Consider the following 22,802-nt stretch of genomic DNA (forward strand, 5'->3'; position numbering starts at 1 on the left):
CAAGTTTGTTTGTTGCACAAAACCTGTTCCCAACTACCTTGCTGGAGACAAGTAGTAGTGTTTTGGGTTTTTTTTCTAAGCTTCCCTTTAGTTTTATTTTAGGATATTATCAGTAATTTTTCCAATATCTAAAGGACTGATTAGGCAAATAAAGTTCAATTTTGCCCAAGCTGAGCTTTAGTCTGAAACTTCAATATGTAAAAATGGTGCCTTTTTCTAGGTCTATCTGTTCCTGTGTAATCACAATCAAATCAAACCACAGAAGGGGAAAAGAAGCCCCAAAATTTATTACACCTGGAAAACAGATCAGCTAAGACAATAGGGAAGTAAAATAAAATATTTTTCCAATATATGAATGAAAATACATTTCAAAGTCACAGTCAAGTCACTTGAACAACTGCGTCTTAAGTTGTCCCACTTTCATGTGGGGCTTGTTACTAAAAGATCTATGACTTTTATTTGAGCTCAAATTGTTAGAAATACCACCCACAATTTCGATTTCTGCCAATTACACAGACTACAAATGATGTATTTTCCAAAAGGGCAACAAGAAAGTCTCCCACCTAGCAAGGCATTCAAACTGGCAACAGCACAGCCGTGCTAGCAAAGGTGCGATTATACAACATGCTGATTTGGCAGCAAATCCAACTTAAGGAGTTCTCATCTGCAAAGTGCTCGCCCATAAATATGATCCATAAATATGCATCAATAAATAAAAGTCTTTGTGGGACACCACTGTAAACTTGACCATTAAAACAACCAGACTTCAAAAACTCTAATGGAGAAGAGGATGAAATGAAGGGAGCAATAGCTGAGATGGATGGAGTCTAGATATAAAGCTCCTAAATATCCATTATGAGAATGAAGTGGTGAATACTAAAAAAAAGAGCAGCATAGAAGCAGCCTCCTACAGCCTGATGAGGTAAAGACATTCACTTGTGTTGGATATAAAGCAACTCCTGCAACATGCTTGTGATGCCTAGCCAGGTTGTACAACCTGCACATGGAAGCATGGATTATTGTGTGGTTCCCATAACTAGCAGTTATACTGATTTTGACCTCAAGGCCAATACTACTAGACAAATATTTCAGATTAAGTAATGCTACCAGTGTATTTCAGTGTATAAGCTGAAAAGTTGTTCTTTGGAAACACAGCACAACTGTGTTTATAGTATTTAAAGCTCTAGAGAGACATGGATGTTACTTAATCCAGAAGACAGGGAAGAATTTCTTATAATTCATGTTACATTAAGAAAGCTTCTGGTGACATTATAACCAATCAGCTTATAATAGTCACAGACCTTCCAGAAATCTTTGGGCATTACAAAACACAATGTTAGACCCATTTCTGACCATATTTTGGTCAAGATAAGACTTAAACTGTGAACACAAATATAGGTCATTAGCCCTACAAATTAATTTTATTGGATAAAGCATTTAACACATGCTGGCATGGAATGTTCGTTAAAAACCCAAATATTTTCATTTGATACTCAGATTTAGGTGCATAATTATAAAAATACTACTGAAGTCTGAATTTCATCTAGGTGTAGCTTTGTATGCTAGAGATACTGACGCATTAAATTTCCTAACATAACAGTAATATTTCAGATTCTTTTCTTTTACAAAATCTTATTATTCTTGAGTATGTACATAATAATTGAAAGAAAATTACTTAAATCAGTCAATGGGAAATGCTCTTTTTCCTAGATAACCATTTATTTTGTAAAAGGCAGATTGACTAAACTCAGTATTTCCCCTCCTTTCAAGAAGCTCATAAAGTGCACCACAATTATTTTAGATGGGCTCTGGCAGAATCTCAAAGACAACTTCTGTCTTCTCTGGTGCAGAAGTGAGACTACTGTCCAGCCCATTTTATTTACACCAGTCTTCTAAGAGGATTTCCTCTCAAACATTTGCAGGGAAGTTCACAGACAGCAATTCCTAGCTCTCCAAGGCAAATTAATCTTGAAATCCAAGGGTGAAAGCTCAAGCAAATGAAATAAGTGTAAACAGTCTTGCTGATTTTCCAGGGACTGAGAATTTTTCTCAAAATCCTAAATTGCACAATCAAACCTGAATGTTCCAGTCTTTCTGTTTACTAACAGCTTTTTCCTGGAAACAAGCTGCAGAGTAAGGTCAAATGTGCTTGGATTTAATACAATTTATCTAACCTAAGTGTGCTAAACATGTCCTGGTCTCACTGTGAATTTTCAGACTGTAGTTTGCCTTCATTTCAACTGCTCATATTTGGGGTCTAACACAGTTAAATCTTCAATATATGAGGTCTCTTTGAGGAACAGAAAGATTAATCTTTATGGAATCACCTTCTCCAAATAAACTGTGTTTGATCACTGCTACATTTCACTCATCCAACCTATTACTCATGTAGTAATGCAAGTTCTTTGAAAAAAAGGCTAAAATTTATCCACTAATGGGATTGCCATCCATCCTCTCTGTTCTGACACATTTTGGAACTTCTCTAGCAGGGTTAACTGTTCATGCACTAGATGGGGCTCCAGCATTTTTATTACCATAATTACAAAAACCCCATGCAAGCGATTCATGTCCTTGCAGGACCAAGAGACCTGAACTGCTCCAAGAAAGATACTCCAAGTACTTAATGGAGATACAGCACAACCTAGCAACCTCCTAATGGGACAACAAACTCCACTTGGATTTCTCAATTTATTATGCTACAAATAAGTGGTGCTGACAAAAGACAGAAGCTGCAAGTTTGTATACATATCACCAGGACTCTCCTGCTCAATCAAGAGTTGGATTTTTTGGCCAATGTTCCTAAGAACTTGAGACAAACAGCCTCTAGAAGGCAGCCCTACATTGCCTCTATACAAGCTTCATAACCGTATCATGCAATGCTTGTTGACAACTTTAAAAGGACACAATTTCAATCTTCAAACATAATTATTTGAGAAGTCAGTAAATTGAAACAATTCTAATGTTTCCTGAGGACTAAATGAAAAGGTAATGAAAAGAATCTTTATTATAACCCATAACATCTGAAAAACAATAGAAAATATTCTAACCAAAATAAAACAAAGCCAGCCAACAACGCAAATCTCTAAGAAATATCTTCCTGTGTGTTTAATTGTTCAAATTTAAGGTACCTGTTTAACAACAGTGGGCTAAAAGACAAAAGACTAAATTTATTTCTTGGAGGGAAGAGAACTTAAATGCTCTTGTTTCAAGACAGTAATCTCAGGGACAAACAAAACTGGGAACCTGGTTTAGACTGAAACCAGCAGCTGCTAACTGCATTCTTCACATAGTTTTTCATCTGATAGGCATCATGAGATACAGAACACATTTTGCTCCTGACTTTAAGGACTTGCTGCCTTAGATTTTTCTGGAATAATATATTATTTTCTTAAAAGTAGAATTTCATTATCTTCTTGAAGCCTAAAACTTCATGTGAATGGTATGCTCGTTCCCAGAAAGAAATGTAGTATTTAGTGATTTGCTGAGGGAAAGAAGCACAGACAGGAAGAGCTTTTTAAGACTTGCTTGACACACAAAGTAATTTCACTATATTTTTTTAAGAATGTTGTTTAAGGGTGCAGTCTCAGGTACAACTATAAGCCTAGGAAGCTGGTATCTCACTTTTGTAAAGAAAGCAAAACGTGCTAAACATAAATGGTATGTATCTGTTCAGGCCATGGCCAGTTCTATGAAATGCCTGTGCTGCGGCACGGATTTAATTTTATAAGGCTATAATGAAATCCAATTGCGCATTTCAAAACAAAAGAAAGATAGGCAAGGAATTCTGAAGGAGTCTCAAATGTGGTCTTGAGCATCAGTGTAAATTAGACAGCCAATCTGCAGAGACAGTGTGCCAGTGTAGCTCATACATTGAGTTCAGGGCTTGGAAAACACAAAACAAGGAGGCAGAAGCTGTCCTGTGAACTGGCCTGAACTAATTGCAAAGATTAAATGAGGAAGATACACATAACTTATGACAGCCTGAAGAAAAACCCAAAGCATTTTAAGGCTGAGAGGATAAATTACCATGACCATCTCTTCAATTATCTGCATCACCTATCCAATGCAAACAAGATTGTTATTGTGGAAGAATTGTTAAATTTGTGTATATCAACTGGACAAATGCTTTCCTGCTTACAAAAGTCATTCTCCTAGATTGGGTTATCCTTCTAAGCCTTCATATTCAGAAGTTCACAATTTTTCCACTTGAAGTGACTTAACACTGACTCAACTCCAAGAAAGACACGTAACTGCAAAGAGGCTATGAAATAAGGCTGCTCTTAGTATTTAGGTTTCCATAGAAGAAAAATCCCCTCTCAGTACAATATTTTGTGTGATTGTAGAAGTCATGCTTACATGCATCATGACAATAATGTAATTACAGCTAGGGTACCCCTGGAAAAATTACTTTTCAATTTTAATGGAAGTTATAATTGAAGTAGAAATACAATATCAGTACATTTAATGTTGCATTTAAAGAAAGAAAAAAATCCTGCTGCATTTCAGTGAAATTATAGTAAATAAAGTTACCCTCAGTGATTTTTATGTTATATAAGCCTCATACATCTAGTTGCTGTTGTTCTGTTACATTATATGAAAACCCCAGCAAACTGGAGTACTTTAAGACTTCTGCTTCTCCTCTCTCTTAGGCCAAATGCACATGTGTAATGAATATTCTTACGGGTCCTGTTTTCCAGACTTCTCTGCTTAGCTGCCTTTATCTTGAGTTTCTACATATGTTGTAGAAAACCAGACAGTGAACTGAGCCCTCATCACCACTGGGTATCTCAGAATATGTCACTTCTTCTGGTTCATGCAACCACTCTTCTTCTAACATGTCCCAAAAAGGATTCCTCCTTTTTGTAACATCTCAGTGCTAACCCAATCTGTTTGGAAATAATACTCAAGTCTCCTCTTCCTGCACCATTCACCACTTAGACCCCTTTCCATTAGTATTTGATTTCCACTTGTATTCATGCATTTTGTGGTTTTCCCCTAATGCTGCTCAAACTATTTAAAATACATTTAAAAAAAAAATCAAACCCAGTGATTGCAAATTTCTCCATCTCAGCACCAACTTCAGAATTAAGCATATTCCTCATGAACCCACAATCAGTCTCAGAAAGGTCCTATTTGAGCACTTAGCATTTGCTGCTAGAGTGACTTTTTGAAAAGGTACTTACTGACTTTGTGGCAATTTCATCTAGAACTTATTTCCTAAACTTATATAGAAAGAATCCTATGCAGGACACCATCAAGAGCTTAATTAGAGTGAAAAATTAAGCAGATCTGCTTTCCCACCAAGACATTTACTCTTTCGGTGAAGGATATCAGATTGGTTACACTCCATTTTCTCTTGAAATACTCTGTTGCTTGTTTTGAGGCTTAAATAGCCACAAGCCCCAATCCTTTGACAGTCACAATTCTTATAATTTGATCATGTAGCATGTCTTTCCAGACAGAGAACAGTTTCTAGTGATAGAACTGACAGATTTCTATTAAAACAGAACATTAGATAAACCAATAAAGATACAGGATAGTGGATTAACAGACTTTTAAACTACAATTACTTTCTTTCTTCTCTTTCTATCAGCTATCAAGAAGTGTACAAGTTATCTTCTGAGATCAAAGCAGTGTTGAATCCCACAGATTGTCCTCTGCTATTTCTCATTTCCCAACTACACAGCATGCCTGCAGCTTTTCTTTCTTCCTGTGACCTCTAACAGAACCTGTCCTGCTGTCTTCTACTGCTCCTTGCTGATTGTAACTGACTTTATTTTCCTTTTGCCTTTCCCAATATGCTTGTGCCATCCTTTTATACTGACCTTTAGGAACTATCTCCACTTCTGGCACTAGTAATCTTTTTGACCACAATCAAATAGAGTCAAAATGGCCTCTTATTCCGCTTCCCAACCTTCCTCTGTATGAGGATAGCTTGATGATTTGCATTAAATATAGTATTTTTGAATAACAGAAGTTCCTTTTGTTTTTTGGACAATTTCTTTTTTCTTTTTTTCTCAGTTCTTTTCAGTTTTTGTTTATTTATGAACACAGCAAATTCTTAAGAAAAAACTGGTTTCCATTCCTGCACACAGGGGGTGGAAATAGCAGCATGACAGCTCTGCTAGTCCCCTATTCTTCACCTGAAGAACGCTGATAGCCTAGGTAGAAACATTTTTTGCTCTTAATATCACCACCCTGTTCCCAGAAAGTCATCTGAAAGGACAAAGTACTGACAGCTTCTTCAGAAGGTCTTATTTTGAGAACCATTCTTCCTAATCAGCTCATCCTGGTCTATGCTTTCTAAAGTAAAAAAATAAAGTTTTATACACTTCAAGAGAACTTCAAAATAGCATTCTTAAATTACAATTCGTTGTCTTGGGACACAACTGTTTCTCAGTGCATCTGTAATAATTTCTGGGAGGCTGCTTCTCAAAGAGACCAGTAGGGCAGGGTAAGACTCAGGTATCTAAGAATGATTTTAATAAAGTGAAAGCTAGAGATAGGCTACATTAGCACATTTTAGCAAAGAAAGTATTTGGTAAAGGCATTATTTTTAGGTGAGTTATCTGAAGAACCTCCTTGTCTAAAATAAATTAATGTTAACCTTGCACCCCATCTTTAGAAGGGGCCTCAAGTTGAAAGGTACAGCAAGGGAATCCAGCCTGCATGATAGTTTTGGAAAATCTAGTCTTCTCTTCAGCTGCAGGAGCCATTCAGCTTTTCCTGCTGCACAGATAGCACTCCACTAGGATACACCTTTTTTGGGCACATAAAAAACCACATAATGTAACAGTACAAAAATATTTCTCTCCACTTCCATTGTTGAATCCAGAATCACAATTTTAGGGCAGAATGATTTCTTATAGCTAGCTAGCTTGTTCCTCTATTACACTTGCCATAAGCCCTCATGCTTGGGGACTCCACATTTGCTGCCACTGTAATTCCTCGCTTCAATATTCCACTGGCCCTTCTTGGAAGAGTACTGCCTTTGCTACTGCTGAAGAAAAGACCATGGCTTTGATCAGCTCAGCAGCCTCAACCTGTGAACAAGTATACAATACCATTTCAAAATAATTATCATTTTTAAACACAAGTTCTGCAATTGCGGCACACAGGAGCAATTTGACTGTCCCCTCTAGTATATTCAATTTGTATTTTTAGTTTTGTATTTTGTCAAAACTCTGACAGATGCCAACATAAAATTATTCTTGTGAGCTGCTTATTTGAAATAATTTATTTCCTGACATAGATCAGTGCTTCTGTGAACACAGGATAAATAAGAATTCCCAGAACAGGAACCTGTACCTGTGTTTTGCACTAAAGGTGGTACCTTATTCTAAGCAAAGAATTCCTTGAAGGAGATCAATAAAAGTAAATCATAACACTGGTTACAAAAAGGTGCTAAATGAATGCTTCATTATATTTTTCCATATTTTTATGCACTTCTGATATTCAGATAAATAGCAAACATTTTAATATTTCTATCATAAAAAGCCTAGAACTGCACTTATGGTATTAAACATCAAGGAGGCTGCAAGTATTTCTCTTGTGCTTGCACAGACTTGTTACCTGTCTTTTCAATTACATGAGTGAGCACTTCTCTGAAACTGCTTCAAAAAAATGGAACTTCCACTATCATATCAAAGCAGATATAGTAGCATTTACTAAGGTTGAGTAGCTTATTAAGCTCACAAACCCACTATTTATGAAGCAGTTGCACAAACTCATCCTGTGTTCTCTTATGTATTCAGCTACTCAGCATATTTGTACCTGTAGAAGTCCCACTTACAGAATTTAGTTAACAATGCTCTTGCTAAGCAAGAATGGTTAAATCCAGCTCTATACTTTAATTATGCTTGCTTTACTAAAAAACAAGTAACATTTTTACTGTATATTAACACAGAGACTTTTCTGACTCTTTTGCATTATAAATAACATAATTAAATTCAGTTAAAATTCTGAAAATACACTGTTTTAAAAACACACAATTGTAGATCTTCTGCAATATCAGCTTTCTTGTCAAAAACACTTTAAAAATACAGAGAGATTTCTACCAGACTTGCTGAGAAGTATTTACAGTAATAACTATCACTGTAAAAGGCCAGGGTTTTGTTTGCTTTCTTGGTGAAGGACTTATCAATCATCTTTCCACAGGAATCATGCAATGTCAGCAGACATTACAGCTGCAGAATAATGACTGTGGCAAGGGAGGAGTAACTCCTGCCAGGAGCAGAGCAGCACACTGCCTTCACACATGCACCCTCGGGAGGAAAGGAAGAGACAACAGACCTTCGGTGTTACCTATTTGTCTCTCTAGATCTGCTGCCTCATCTGGTGTTGCGCGGGGGAGGACACCAGGGTCACTGAAACTAGTGCGCAGCAGGGTCCCCATCACGAAAAAGAAAAGGATCCCACCAATTGCAGGAATGGCAGGGGTAATCTTCTCTGACAAATACGGGCAACTGCAAAAGGAAAAAGAGTCAACAATCAGCAACACACAATGCAACTTGCTCTCAAAAATTCTACCTCTATAAATGCATATGAAGAATTCACCTTCTTCTCATGATGCATTACTTGCCATGGAATGTTTACTGAAGCTGAAATTTCTGTTTATGCGCTCTGCCATTTTTCATAGTATATTCAATATAATAAAGGCACAAGTAGCATAATAATGACCTCACTATATGCAATACTCATTTACATAAGAAGATAAAATATTTTTATTGCAGCATAATAAGCTTATATATTTCTTCACCTGCTGCCCAATTACATAAAAGTAAATTGGGCAGAGAGAGGAAAGGGGAAATAATCTGAAGAAGCCCATAATATGAAGAAATAAGCCACACTGAAATAAATAATTAAGTCTATAAAATGGATTTATCATCCACCAGAAAGATGGTGCTCAAGAACATGCAACGCATTCCTTTAACAGTCTTGGTGTATCTGAATATTTTAACGTGTCTACTGATTTTCCTTCTTGACCCATTTCTGGTAAGTTAGTAAATTTGTTTACTCATTTACAAAGTAAGAAGAATGCAAATGACAGGTCAACACACCTGGGAGCAAAGAAGCCAGGGGCATGTCTACGGCAACATCAACAGCCCATGACCAGGGCAAAAATGGCTCTATGTTTACCAGATTTACAATATACACGCAGGGTTTAAGACTGGATTACAGTTCAAGCAAATTTTCCTCTGTGCTTCACATATGATTAAATCAAAATGGACAGAAAGGCTGGAATCCAACCAATACACAAATATAAGTATCTCTTTACAGCTCTGCAAAAAGAAGGGATATGAACACTTGGACATTACAGAAGTATTGCAGCACCATCTTAGACAACACACAGGCTGAAGACTCTCTTCATAGCTCTTATATTAAGTAGGTGTGGGTAGAGTACCAAGATGGCTTCATGTACTTTTGATGTCTGCATAAGAAGTCATAAAATGAGCCTAAAAACAGAAATCAAAAATCAACAAGTTCTAGGCCTTAGGGCTTCATCTAAAGCTTCTTCATCAAGTTTAATTAACAATAGATTCCCTATTCCTGCTGACTGCCTGAAATGATGACTCAGACGTGCAAGCTTTTGCACTGCAAGTCAGTTAACCTCAGTGGAATGTTAACTCTAAGCAAGTGATGACAATGTCAGCTCCACTGTCCTTCACTTCTGCAACAGGATGGGGAGAGAATGGAAACACTTTTCATACCAGCTGCCATGTACAAAGCATTTATCTCCCTGCATAACCCTCTTAAAAAAACTTGGCTGCTTCACCAAACCTAGAGGGTTTCATGGATGCAGTGAGTCCATATGCACGACATGGTGTACACCATAACAAGTGGAAATCATCTCTCCCTTCATTAATGCAATACTACAGGTGCAACAAGTTAGAAAAGAATAAAAAGATACCTGGTTCTTAAAAAAAGATGAGGCCCAAGAGATACTGGGGTTTCAGATAACAAATAGACCACCGAAATGGTAGGAAACATCCTTCATATGTATGCTTTTAGGAAAATATTCAAAGGCCCAGACTTATTAAATCAGTGCTAGCTAAAGGAAGCAGCAGCAAGATGTAAGCCTTGGTAGCTACAAGCCTTGCTCCTCTCATGTCAGGAAAAGCCAGTCAGAACGAATAGCCAAAGAGAAGCTTTCACACTGCACGAATGCCCTACTGCTCAATTTATTTCTGGCCACAAAGGACTACTGAAATCAAAACCACGTAATGTGCTCAGAGAAGAGTACAAATAGGCTGCAAGAACATATTTTTAAAAGGATTAGAGGGAATGTGTACATTAATGAACACTAAATATAGCACAGTTCTCTCACTCTTCTATTGCATTATTCATTACATGTACTCAAGAAATTGCAACTGTGCTGAAGTCTGTTGACCAAACAAGAACTCTATGTGTGTGAAAGGTAACTTGAGATAATCTCAGGGCAGCACAGTAGGCACAGTACTACTTCAACACTTGCCAACACAAAACCAGCAATGGCATTACATACACAAATTCTCACTGATGCTCACAGGATGGAAACTAAGGGCCATGACTCCAACATGTTTCCTTTTAACAATAAATTCACATGAAAATGGTAGAAAGAAAAAATTGATGTGCTGAAATACTAAGAAAGCCCAACATTGCTGAAAAGCAATGTTTGCAGTACAGCAAAAAAGCATGAAAAAATCTGTCTCTGCCTTGCCGAACCAAGTCCACCTGCAGTGAAAAAATCTCCATTCTCAAAGCCCTGTACAATCTGCACAACAAGCACGAGATAATCTGCTTTGCCTAAAGTTGCTTTTAAGGTTTAACAACATATATTTTATCACCTTTGACTTGAAATTAATTCAGCAGTAATGCAGAAAAGACTGAAGATGGCATCTAATAACCAAGTCACGTTCCACCAATTAAAAAATTATTTCAAGCTGAGAAACCAGTTTCTTACAGCAGCTCCTTACAGAAAGTCAGACATTAGGTCTGGGCAGGACCATTTCATACAGTCTGATTTATGTACAGACCATATAATATTACATGAGCTTGCAGAGAGCTCTACGACATCTCTCCTTTAAAAACATCCAATTAATTTTTTAAATACTTGTGAGATAAATCTAAAAAAAACCAAAACGAACAAAAATGAGCAGATACCATTAGACCTCTTTTTCTTCACATTTGTTTAAAAAAAGGGGAAAAATCTTACTTCTCCTGAGTTATTAAAAAATCTATTAAATGTGCCTTCAAATTAAAAACATGGATCTTAGGTCAAAAGTGTGAAAAAATCTGTAGAAATATACTTGCATATTTATATATTTTATATTTGCATGCTTATATAACAAATGTATTTGTATTGCTACATTAAGTCAATATTATTTTAAACACTTCTAGTGTTACTACTTTTAGAATTGTTAAATACTGAACACAGAAAAAGATTATCCCTCATGTTTGCTCAGATTCCTTAATTTAACTGAGGATGTATCCCTTCAGGCAGCAGCTTCCCTTGGATATTACAAGAAGTATCTTTTTAGGAGGGTATTTTCAGTGATTTCTTAAAGCAAACGCTAGTGAGTATTTCCTGACAGCAAATTTCAGAATTCCCCCTGCAGAGGGAATCCCTGTGCAGAGACCTGCCCACTGCCAGTAACACTTTGATAAACAGCAGAGAGCTCCAGGACAGATGTCTGTCCTACTGCAGAGCAAGCAGTGACAAACCTTTTCCAAGTGGCACTTGGTGATGACTAGATATGAACTGACATCCTCAGTTTACATCTTAGACAAGGTAAAACAGCTGTTTTAAATCAGCATCTGCAAGGACAGCAAGTACTGACTAGGCCTATCCCAGAAACCACATTTTTAGAAATTATTACTAGACCACCGACCCCATTAGAAACTGTTACTCTGAAAATAGCTTTTTCACACAAGAATGTTTGGATCCACACACAGCAAACTGTAACATAACTTGAAGTTTTGAATTAATTGAGAACTTTGATACTTTTAGCCTTGCTTTTTGCTTGCCTTCACAGCTGCTTTTTTGAAGCATCATGTGAAAGTCTGCATGAGTGTAGGAGGGAAATAAAATCTGGTGGAAGACTAGTCTGTCACAGCTCGATAAAAATAAAAACACCCTGGCACAGAAGAGATAATTATCAAGCATCACCCCTGTGAACAAAGGATGCAGGGGAAGTACAAAAGCAACTCTTACCACCCAGCAGCCCTCGTCACTGCGTGACCACACTCCCTGTGGCTACTGAGATCAGCAGAAAAACACTTCTAGGAGCTGTGCTGAGGAGCACAGTCAGAGTCCTACAACTTTCAAGCACTGTCATGAGAAAAGGGGAGGAAAGAAAAGAAGTCTCCTGAAGGCCTTTCCTGGAAAGATGATGACTTTCCTGAAAGGTTCACTGACAGTAATTCACTAATGAGGAGACTCAGTGAATGACAAATCTATCCAGTACGGGTATCTGGAGAGGGGTTGAGCCTGTATTTAAAAAAAACCCCAACAAACCAGGGTTTTATACATTGAAGATTTAAATTAATATTTGTTCAGTTGGCATGTGGAAAACAATAGAAATACAAATTTAATGCAAAGATGAGATAGCTATCACACTTAATTACACTAATTTTAAAAAAAGGCCCTACAAGCTTGGGTTGCAAGACTGCTAAGAGGATACTGTATGTCAAGCTATTCATCAATATAAAACTCTTTGTAGCAGATATAAAATATATGTACTCTAGGAAAAATATAAATATAGTTGAGATATGTAACATAAAGAAAGAAAATTATTGTTCCTTTTCCTACATCATCAACTTTGTTTCTGTTTCTGCTCACACTGCCTGTTTAATGCATCAGTGGCTACTGGCATGCAGGTGATGTCCAACAGAAGAGAGAAGGCTGGCACTGGGCACCCTGGCTTCAGCTCCACACGTTACAAGTTCACATCTGAATGAGACTGGGCTGCTTTCTTTAAACTAGCCCAAGGGGTTTGTTGTTTCTCCTTCCACTCTCATTTATGGCTCTTCTCAGCTTATCCTTCCTTTCAGCTCCACTGCATCATTGCTCCAAGCCACTGTCCCAAACTTCTGCCCTTATGCCAACACAAATCTTTGTCAGGCTCTTTTGTGAGCAAAGTAAGTTTACTAAAATGTGTGAAAATGACACCATTTTGTTGACTTCTCTTTCTGTCTCTCTAACAAACGAAACATGCACTTGAAAAGGATATTAGCACAAAGCAAGGGAAAAAGAAGCACACACAAAACTACAGGGAGAGGGAAATTTGGACAGTGAGAGGGAGAAGACCTCTGTTTCAGCAGCTCTCAGTAAGGTTTTCATTCAGACCACAGCTTCCTGTGAAACCATGTTCTAACCCTGACCTCTTCCAGTTCAGAGATGGCAAGAGAATATCCATATATAGACAGATTAAAGGCAAAGCAAGACTCTGGGCTAAAACAAAAATAGTTTATAACTTATTTTTCTAATAAGTTGCCAGTGCAGCCAAGGACATGCACGAAGAGCAGCACGGGCAGAGGAAGATGTAAAGATGGGCAAAACGTGAGGGCACAGCAAAACCTTGGAAGCTGCTGCCTGATAAAGAATTTATAAAGATAAACAGGACAAAGAATGATCAGAGTGAAATTCTTCCACTGTTGTGCGGTTTGGAGGCTTCCTTAACTTGTTTCTTTCAGAAGTATGCTGCAGGCACACAAAAAATGTAGTATAATTTGAGTATAGATTAGTCCAAGTAATGTAAATTCCTAACAAGATTAGCTAAGGAAGTTTTGCATTATTTTCCTACATCTGCTTCATTCTTTTGTACAGCTTTTAAAATCCCTATTGAATTGTTTTAGGGATATTAAGCAACACACAGACTAATTTCAATAGGATTTGAAATTTACTTTTAAAAAACTACTTTATTTCATTATTATTTGTTTTGAGAATTCTTTCTAAATAATACACTCTCTCATTTTACAATGGTAAAGCAGTTTCAAATACTTACTTGATAAAATACAAGACAAAAATCACTCTTTTGACAATTTGCTTCATTTTAAATTCAGGAAATCTGGAGTGTTGCAAGCATGTGAAGACTATGGAGAACAGAACAGTTGTCAAACAAGGCAGAATGACAACAGGAACAGGAGCAATAGCAGCAATAGCCAGAATACTACCTCCTCATCATCTTAATAATCTCAGATATGTCTTCATCAGAAAGACATATTTATTGAATGGATTCAGATGAGAACTACTGTAAGTTTATTCTCTATTTTACAGTATTAGATGCATCTTATTTTTTCAATACTTGCTATATTTCTTGGGGCTAACTCCATTTAAAATTATTTCTAATTGAAAATAATTTTTAAGTGGAAAACCATATAAACTAGTAGTGACTCTGGCATGTAGCAAAGTATCCTAGCCTCTACCAGCACATAGAAATGACTACTTAACACAAAGAGGATTAATATGATGAAATCCCACAGATTACTGAACCAGCATGATCCTTAAACCTAACAAGGTAAGTGCTTTATAGGTTCTCTCCAACCTATTACAAAATAAAATTAGCTTAACATTGCCCTGAACAGCAAAAGCTCAACAACTGGTCTTCAAAGTTTCATGCAGAAACTGGATGCAGTTTGGCCTTTAAAGCTGCTCAAACCCATGAGCAATTAATAAGAATGAGAGACTTCAGAGACCTTTCTCCTCTGGCTCAAACCTGCAGGCATTCAATGGAACTCCTTACAGCACTGACTCCATTCAATTGTAATGCATTACCATTGAAATAAGACTTACACTGGTTCAATTTGGATGCAGGAGTTCGGATGAAGCAAAGCAAGCACTGTTGATTAGGATATTGTAGAAGATAACCACAAACTCTCTCCTACAAGTAAAGATCTCAAGGGTTTAATGCAGCAGATACACAACAATCAAAGTAACAGCCTTGCGTGACCTCCCAGTTTTTATTGCTATGTGAATTAACTCTAACGATCCACTGTTGAACTTCAAAGCTGGAATAAATAAAATGCATCACGCAAAATGAACCTGTCTGCAAAACAGATGTGATTACTGAACCTCCTACAAGGGCAATTATATTTTACTTTGTTCTAGAGATAAGGAACATCTTTGTTTTACAAAACACTATTTAAAAAACTATGATTCCATCACCTGTTGGCCAGAAATTTCCAAGCAAGGTAGTAAGAAAATGGGGAATATCTACCAAACTGGTGGATACATCAAATGCCTGACTTATGAAAAGTCAATGCAAGTATAACATATCCTCAAAAGACAAACTTAGAAAAGGCATAGCTTCCAAACATGCAGCAAATTGAAGTCTTGCTTTATTGCTACTTCCGTTCCTTGACTAATTACTTACTTGAAAAACTAAAAATACATTTGCACTTAAATTTTCCAGTTTTGCATACAGTGCAAGGTTTGGTTTGCACAGTGTAAGACGGCACCAATCAATGAATTCCACTAAATACAGAAACTTGTAATTTCTTTTAAACAGCCCACATAGAACACCTTCTTTCCTGTTGTGCTTCATATTGCTTCCTTACTACTACTTATTATTTCCTGTTATGTGATTTTATAACTAAAGCATCAGGTTAATCCCAAGTACTAATGAACTGAAATGAAAACTGGGACAAAACAAGCGGAAATGCCTCACGCCACAACTAAGTCCCTAAAGGAGTGTGAGCTTCGAGATGATTTTTCACGGCATCCTCTGGAAACTGAAGCACACACAAATAAGCTGCTGCCAGTTATTGACTCTGAGCTTTCAGTGAGCCATAGCTTGTTTTCACCCTCCCCAATCTATAAGGTTTAAAGGCTATATGTAAAGCCTAGCTCATGCTAAAGGGCAAAGGCCTGTCAATGCCATCCCCACCTCTGGCCACATTCCACTGTCACTTACCCTGTATGGCACAAATGAGCTGCCTAATGCTCAGCTAAAACAGAAGAATTGTTTTTCACCTGTTCCCTTTTCTGAAAAGAACCAAAACCACCAAATTCAAAAAAACCAAGACCACCAAACTCAAGAACTCCCAAAAACATTAATCTTCTGTCTGATCAATTTCCTAAACAATTTAATTCACTGTGCAATTAATGAGTGCCAGAGAACAGGTAGGAACACTCAGAGGGCAGGATGAAGTTCAACTGTGATTTCTAGATCCATTCAGCTGCTTTGTGGAAATCCCATCCATAATCATAATCTTAGAATAGTGGATCCAGTGTCTTATTGCCATGATTTAACCTAGCAGATGCCTAAACACCACACAGCTGCTCATTTATCCTGGATTATTATTTTTTTTTACTCTTCTTTCCTCTGCAGTTCTCTGTATTACAAGTCTTTTGTATAGAACACACAAATGAACTTTCATCTAAAATACAGGAAAAAATATTTACATCTTAACTGCTCAGTGAAAGCCACTATAATAAAAGCCTTTGAATATTCATTGAAAAGCAGACACAGCACTTCCTAGGGATCCTTTACTTATAAAAATGGAGAACTGATAATGCTACCCACCCTACATATCAAAAGTATGTATCACATTGTTATAAATAGAGCAACTGGGAACATAAAGCAAGGAGGAGGAGGATAAAACCAAGAGAGATCAACCTCCTCTTCCCAAAAGAAGCAGAGCTGAGCAATGCAGCAACTTGATCATAAAAAGACTCAAGAGGCTTGTTTGTAGTAACTTCACTGCCCTGGGTCTCCACAAGTGCTGGAGGAGTTTTACCTGAAATGGCATCCCTTGCTTTCTCCTGCTGCCTCCTCACAGTCTCATGAGAATCTCTGGTCCCACACTGAGCACTCATTGGAGAGGCAGACTGGCATACTGCAGGCTACTTCAGACTAAGAAAACACCCCAACAACTAATTTGCACTCATGATTCCAAAGCAGTGCCAGATCTCCATATCTAAAAATGGGTCAGTTTAAATATATCAACTTGCAAAAACCAGCTTGAGGCAAATCATTTATTTCATAGAAAAAATAAAGCACACAGTGCTTCATCTACACAGAGAGCATCACCACTACAAATATTTGGATTAGCAATATAATTGAAACAACTAGGAATAGCCTTTTACTGTTTTGCCTTAGAACTGAGACTTGGGTGCAAGTCACAAAAGACCAGGCATGAAAAGTTTAAGAAATAGACTACAATGAAAGATTGCTTCTGAATCACCAGAGTTTAGCAATGTCATAGCAGTCACCTGCAGGGATGTGTGCAGAGCAGACTGCAGTGTTTGAGTAATGCAACACTTTCGTCTGAGTATTTCCTTTTTTTGGAAGGCATTTAAATGCTCTTTCTAGACTTCTATGTTAAATACTTATCAAACCTAGATAAGCATGGTCAAATCGAAAATCAGCGGCTTTATCATATCATGCTTTTCTCTGTACTTCCATAAACACATGACCGAGGGCACTTTCCTCTTAGGAAAGGCCATTGACTGAAATTATTAATTTCATATTCTCTTCCTGAACATTTCTATAGTTCATCAAAAGTTATTTTTACCATACATCAATGCTGTATCAAATTAGGTGATTAATAATTAATAATTCTGTATTAAATAAAGGTGATCTGTATTAAATAAAGGTGATTAAATCACCCATTTAAATAGGAAAAAACATATTCCAGCATATTTTCTCTTAAGTCAGTGACAACAAAAATACAGATCACAGAAAAGTACAATGAAGTTATCATGGAAATGTTACTTCAAAAATTAAAAATTAAGGTTGAAAATCATCCCTGTGAATGGTTTAAAGTTCAGGTTATCACAGAAGGTTCTGTAGCAAGTGCAACAACAAAAAATGTCCACATTTAAAATAATTATGCTCTTCACACAAATGTCACTTAAGAAATATAGTTACTTTACAGTTACATGACATACAGTAACCAAATATCTTGACTGCTAATGCATAAACCAGATCTGAATGTCAAATGAACAAAGAAATGCCCAGTTTTTAGTTTCTTAAAAATATTTTATTCAAAATTCTCACTCAGTTTTAATTTTTTGTCATATGCAAATTTCCTTTACTACTGTTTCATTGAGATTTTCAAGCCTCTTCCCAATATGCAATTTTGTCCAGTAATTACCACAACTCCTAATTTTAATGTGAACCAAAATAGAATTTTAGAGAACACCCTGTGTTTGTTAATCTCCCCTGCCTCATCTCTTCAGGCAGGGTAGATTAACAAACACAGGGTGTTACTGCTATCCTTCTTTGAAAGTATAATTTATTCTTCAGTTTAACATCTATCTATTTTTGTCAGACTGCCAAAACTCCTAAAAATTGTCACAAGAAGGTGAAGCAAAGAAAAGGTCTTTGTTACATCCACTGTGACTATAAATTTCAAATCCTTTTCTTCTTCTAACATTTCAATTACACAACTTGCTAGCACCTGTATATGACACGATCCCCACTGAAGGATTACTTTTTTTGCCATATTTACACAGACACCAGCAGACAGCTTTGCAAGTGGAATGATGTGAACTCTCTCCCTAAGGCAAACCAGCCATGAAAATCAGGGAAAAGCTCAGTTACTTCATTGTTCCCAGAATATACTCTCTGGAATTGCAACACAAGATTTATTCTCCATCTTTCCACTGTCAAACATGTTCTGCTGTTCACCTTCCAGTTTCAGATGCTGACATAAAAACCATTTCCACAGTCACTCTCAACCATGCAAATACCACACCAACTCTTGCTCTTTGGCACTTTTACATAAACAGGAAACCAGTGGGGCATGAAGCTGAATAGAAATGGAAATCTTTTGAATACCTAAAACAATTGCACAGAAGCTAAAATAAAAGATTGCAATTGGCTGTACAAAATGACATCACATTACAACCTCCATCACTGCAGTGCACCATCTCTAAATGTACATCAGCAATGTGCAACCTGTTTCACTGAGTCCTCCAAGCATTGATATCATGAGCTCCACCTTTTGCCCTGGTGTTTTCTGTCTTTAACAAGTTTTGCTGCTTTGGCAAGTCCCTCAGACTCCCTCCTGCCTGAGGAGCTGCCCAGGCCCTTTTGTCAAATCTGAATGCACACCTTCTTCATGCTACAGCACCAGAGGGGAGCTGCAGATTTTACACCCCACCATGTCCCAATTTATCTGAGGATATTCGCAACAGAATTTAAAGAGAAGCTGCTACCCTGGGTTAATCAGTGCCTTCATACAGAGCAACACAAACAGACCATAACCAGGAGGAAGATCCAAAGTTTGGTAACATTCTACAGCTTCTTCTAACCTGTCTTCTGATTACATCTCTTCTCCATGGCAAAGCTTGCCTTTTTCAGGTTGGCAGAACATACTACAGCCAAAAACATGAGCTACATGGAACTAAGAAGCTGCTTATGTCCCTTCAAATAGCTACACTAAATGAAAGGATAAATGCCTAATGTGTTGCTCCTCCTTCCTTTCTGTGTCCCTTACATGATAACAAAGTTCAGGAGTTTTCAGGCTTGTGCCCAATTTCTGAATAGTTTTTCTATGAAAAGGTGCAACATAATGGAGATTTATAGCATTTTCTGTCTGCAAGTGTTCAGAAAGGAGCAACCTGGGTGCATCTTACTCCTGGTTCTAAAAATTACACTACAGCTCACAGTGAATAAATGACACAGCAAAGTGTACATCCAACACTGCAGCAGAGTAAGCAATTTCTATTTACAAATAAAGGACAGACCAGGACCACAAGCTCGTCTTTCTTCACAGGTATACAAAACCCTTTTTTTCTAGACCATTTCCATTCTTTTCTCATATTTGACAGTTTGTCAGATACATTTTTATTTTGTCCATGAAGTCAAAGCTTACAAGTCTACAGAAGATTCTAATGAGATTTTGCTGAATGGATGAAACAAGAAGCAAAGACTACACATCTTATAAAAACAAGACATTATCCTAAACCACACTCTAATACAGAGAGAAACTTCTATTTCAAATTTATGTTAATTAAAATGCTAAACATTACATTTTTGTCCTAAACTGCAATACAACATGAATAACCTCGATGTCCCAAATACATACTAACAACCTTGCTTAAAACATGCAGAATACTAGGGCTGGAGGGAAATAGAAGCAAACATGCAGGAGCTGTGAGTGCAATTATCCTATTCAGAAAAGCTACAGACCTTAAAAGAGCAAACAGCATGGCAAATACCAAGTTGCCAGTACAGCTGTATTCATTCTCCCAAAAGATTTTTAATGCAACTACTCCTGAATTAAAATTCATAGCCACAAATTCATATGAGCTCTATTACTGCTGTCTGAATCCTCACTAACACTGAGAAATACCAAGAGCTCTCTGCAATTTTTCAGTCTGTCAGAATGGTAAAGAGCCATTAAAATGTAACAGTCCACATCTGCCAACCCAGAGCCAGTGCCAGGCTTGTGTTTCAGGCTCATGTACTACTCAAAGGGTATGATCATCTCACTGTGAGCATCCTCAGGACAGCACAAATCTCCCTCTTTGAACATGAACACATTCTGCTGCTTCTTAACAGCAGTGATAATTATTCATAACATCTTCAGCTGTATTCTGTTCTGTAATCTAAAAAAAAAGGTAACACTTGTTCTGAAAGTCTGTCCTACCCTAGGGTAAGTTCCAGGAAAAGGACAGGATTTAGGAACATGATTAACACTGATTGTGACAGAACCTAGTGCCAATATGAATCCAGTCTTTGAGAGAGTTTTATTCATTTGTACTTTATTAACCCCCTCTCTCTTGTTCATGGAAACATACATACAATTGACAAAAGTAATTGAAAAATCTGTAGGCACACCACCCTTGAAAAAAACCTCTCAAGGTATTTCTCATATGGTACTGAAGAACTAAATTAAATATTAAGTTTCTATTCCAAGGTAATCAGCAAAAGTAAGCAAAGGGCAAACAAAAGCCCTAGTAGCATTACTGGCCAGAAGCAGTCTATTAGAATCAAACTGGTACAGGGAAGTGTCTAGATGACAAAATAAGCACTGAAAATACTTTTGAAATATATGGTGCAAAACCCCCAGTTGTTGATATGCTACATTACAACCCTACAGTGCAATCATCTCTATTTTGTATATGACATTATAATATTCATACTCAAAACAACAAAAAGCATTCCTTATTTTTTTTTAACAACTCTGCAGTCAGATGCTTGTAGCTTAGCCAACCCTGTGCAGCTGCTTCAACACCATGCCAATGCCTTCACTTCCTCAGCTCTCCTATCCTTAGGAAACAATCTCTGGAGAGCTAATGAGTATTGCACAAACAATACTGTATCCTCCAACTGCTGCTAAATGAAAAATCCATCTTTGCTTCTTTTGTTTCTTTTGAAGGACACTGAATGGATGCATAGGACTTCATTTTTGGTTTATGAAATAATATTTTATTTTCTTTCAAAAAGGAGACGGAGCAGCCTAAGAGAGGCCCATTACAATAGAGGTCAGAAACAGTTCAGTGGATGGGGCAGGAGAGCAGGGATCAGTTAAGCTGGCTTCCTGGATCAGCCAGCATTCTGTTGCGTGACCTTGTGCAAAGCCAATTCACCACACTCTGATCCCTCTCCTTTTTTGGAGCATAGACCTACCCAGGACACATTCAAGACAAAATTATGTCCCAAATCCTGTATAACTATAAAAATTCCCCTGGTTATTTATTTTTATTGGGGGATTTTTTGCTGCCAGTGAACCTTGATAATGGTCTTGGACACTACTGTACAAAAATACTGCCTAAGCAGCAAGCAAATCAGCTGGAACCTCTAGGTAATACTGAAATACAAATAATTACTAACAGGAAACACTGCTTGGCTTACACAATACAACAGGGGAAGAAAAAGGATGAGGACTTAAAATAGAAACTCCGTATGTTACTAAGCTGATTATGAGTTGGCTCATTAAAAAAATACTATGGTTACAAAAAAATTAAGAAAATTTATCAATCCAGAAGTGTTCCAGCTTCTCCTAAAAAGACAAGGTGTTTGTCCTTTATACATTTTTGATCTTGCTTTATAAAATTATACAATTCAGCTTCAAACAAAAACTTCTTTACTGGTTTTCAAATCTATTTAATAGGAACCTGATGCTGACAGACACGTTAGGAAGTTTCTTTCCAAGTATGGGCAGGACATCTTTGTCAATATTTTAGACAATAACTCTAAGGACATTACTTCAAAGTTCTGGGGGGGTAAAAAGTTTCTAGAGATATGTGAATTGTCTTTTTTTTTCTATAGAGTGAATGATATTGAGGAAAAAAGCATGTTCCAAGAAAGTAATTTCATTCAAAAAAGCCCTAGACTTTCTGAATGTCAAGATCTGAGCCTCGAAGCAATCAGATATTATCTATTTGCTACTGTCAGGAATAACAGTAGTCCATACAGACCACAGTCATTTCCTCCATCACCAACATGCTAAGAGTAACTTTTTGTTGAGAGTCCAAATGAAGCTCCTCTTCCTCTCAGCCAGATTAGTCATTTCCACTCCTGCCTTGTGTTGACACAATGTTCCAGGGAGTAAGTGCAAGAGTGAGAAGTGAAATGGTTGCTTGTTTTTAAAATCGCTGGTTTTCATTGTTTAGAGTTGTCTGTGACTTACTGTTGATTGTTAATAAAAGATGATCACCAACTTTCAAAGATGTGAAATAATATTCAGTTAAACTCTAAACACAGCTACAAGAGAGAGAAGCTTTGAAATATTTTCAGGGAAAAATCAGACACCTCCATTTAATGTAAGGCACAGCATAGGATTGACTCCAGCACATTAAGTACTATGTAGTAATATTGAACTTGAAAGGAAAGCAACAGACATTCAGAGATAATATGAATAGGTGC

General features: G+C 37.1%; 1 protein-coding gene across 4 annotated transcripts in view; it reads right to left on the minus strand.

Moving 5' to 3' along the window:
* The window catches only part of ZDHHC14 (zinc finger DHHC-type palmitoyltransferase 14), a 95,124-nt gene that overhangs the window by 33,930 nt on the left and 38,392 nt on the right, over positions 1 to 22,802 (minus strand). For 2 of the 4 annotated variants that reach the window (XM_058802140.1, XM_058802138.1), the window contains exon 2: positions 8,305 to 8,465. In XM_058802140.1, coding sequence (XP_058658123.1) covers positions 8,305 to 8,465 — 161 coding nt within the window. Of the gene's footprint in view, positions 1 to 8,292; positions 8,466 to 22,802 lie in introns of all 4 variants that reach the window. The other 2 variants (XM_058802139.1, XM_058802137.1) reach the window with 1 other exon arrangement.

This window comes from Ammospiza caudacuta, chromosome 3 (assembly GCF_027887145.1).
Source record: "Ammospiza caudacuta isolate bAmmCau1 chromosome 3, bAmmCau1.pri, whole genome shotgun sequence".
NCBI lineage: Eukaryota > Metazoa > Chordata > Aves > Passeriformes > Passerellidae > Ammospiza > Ammospiza caudacuta.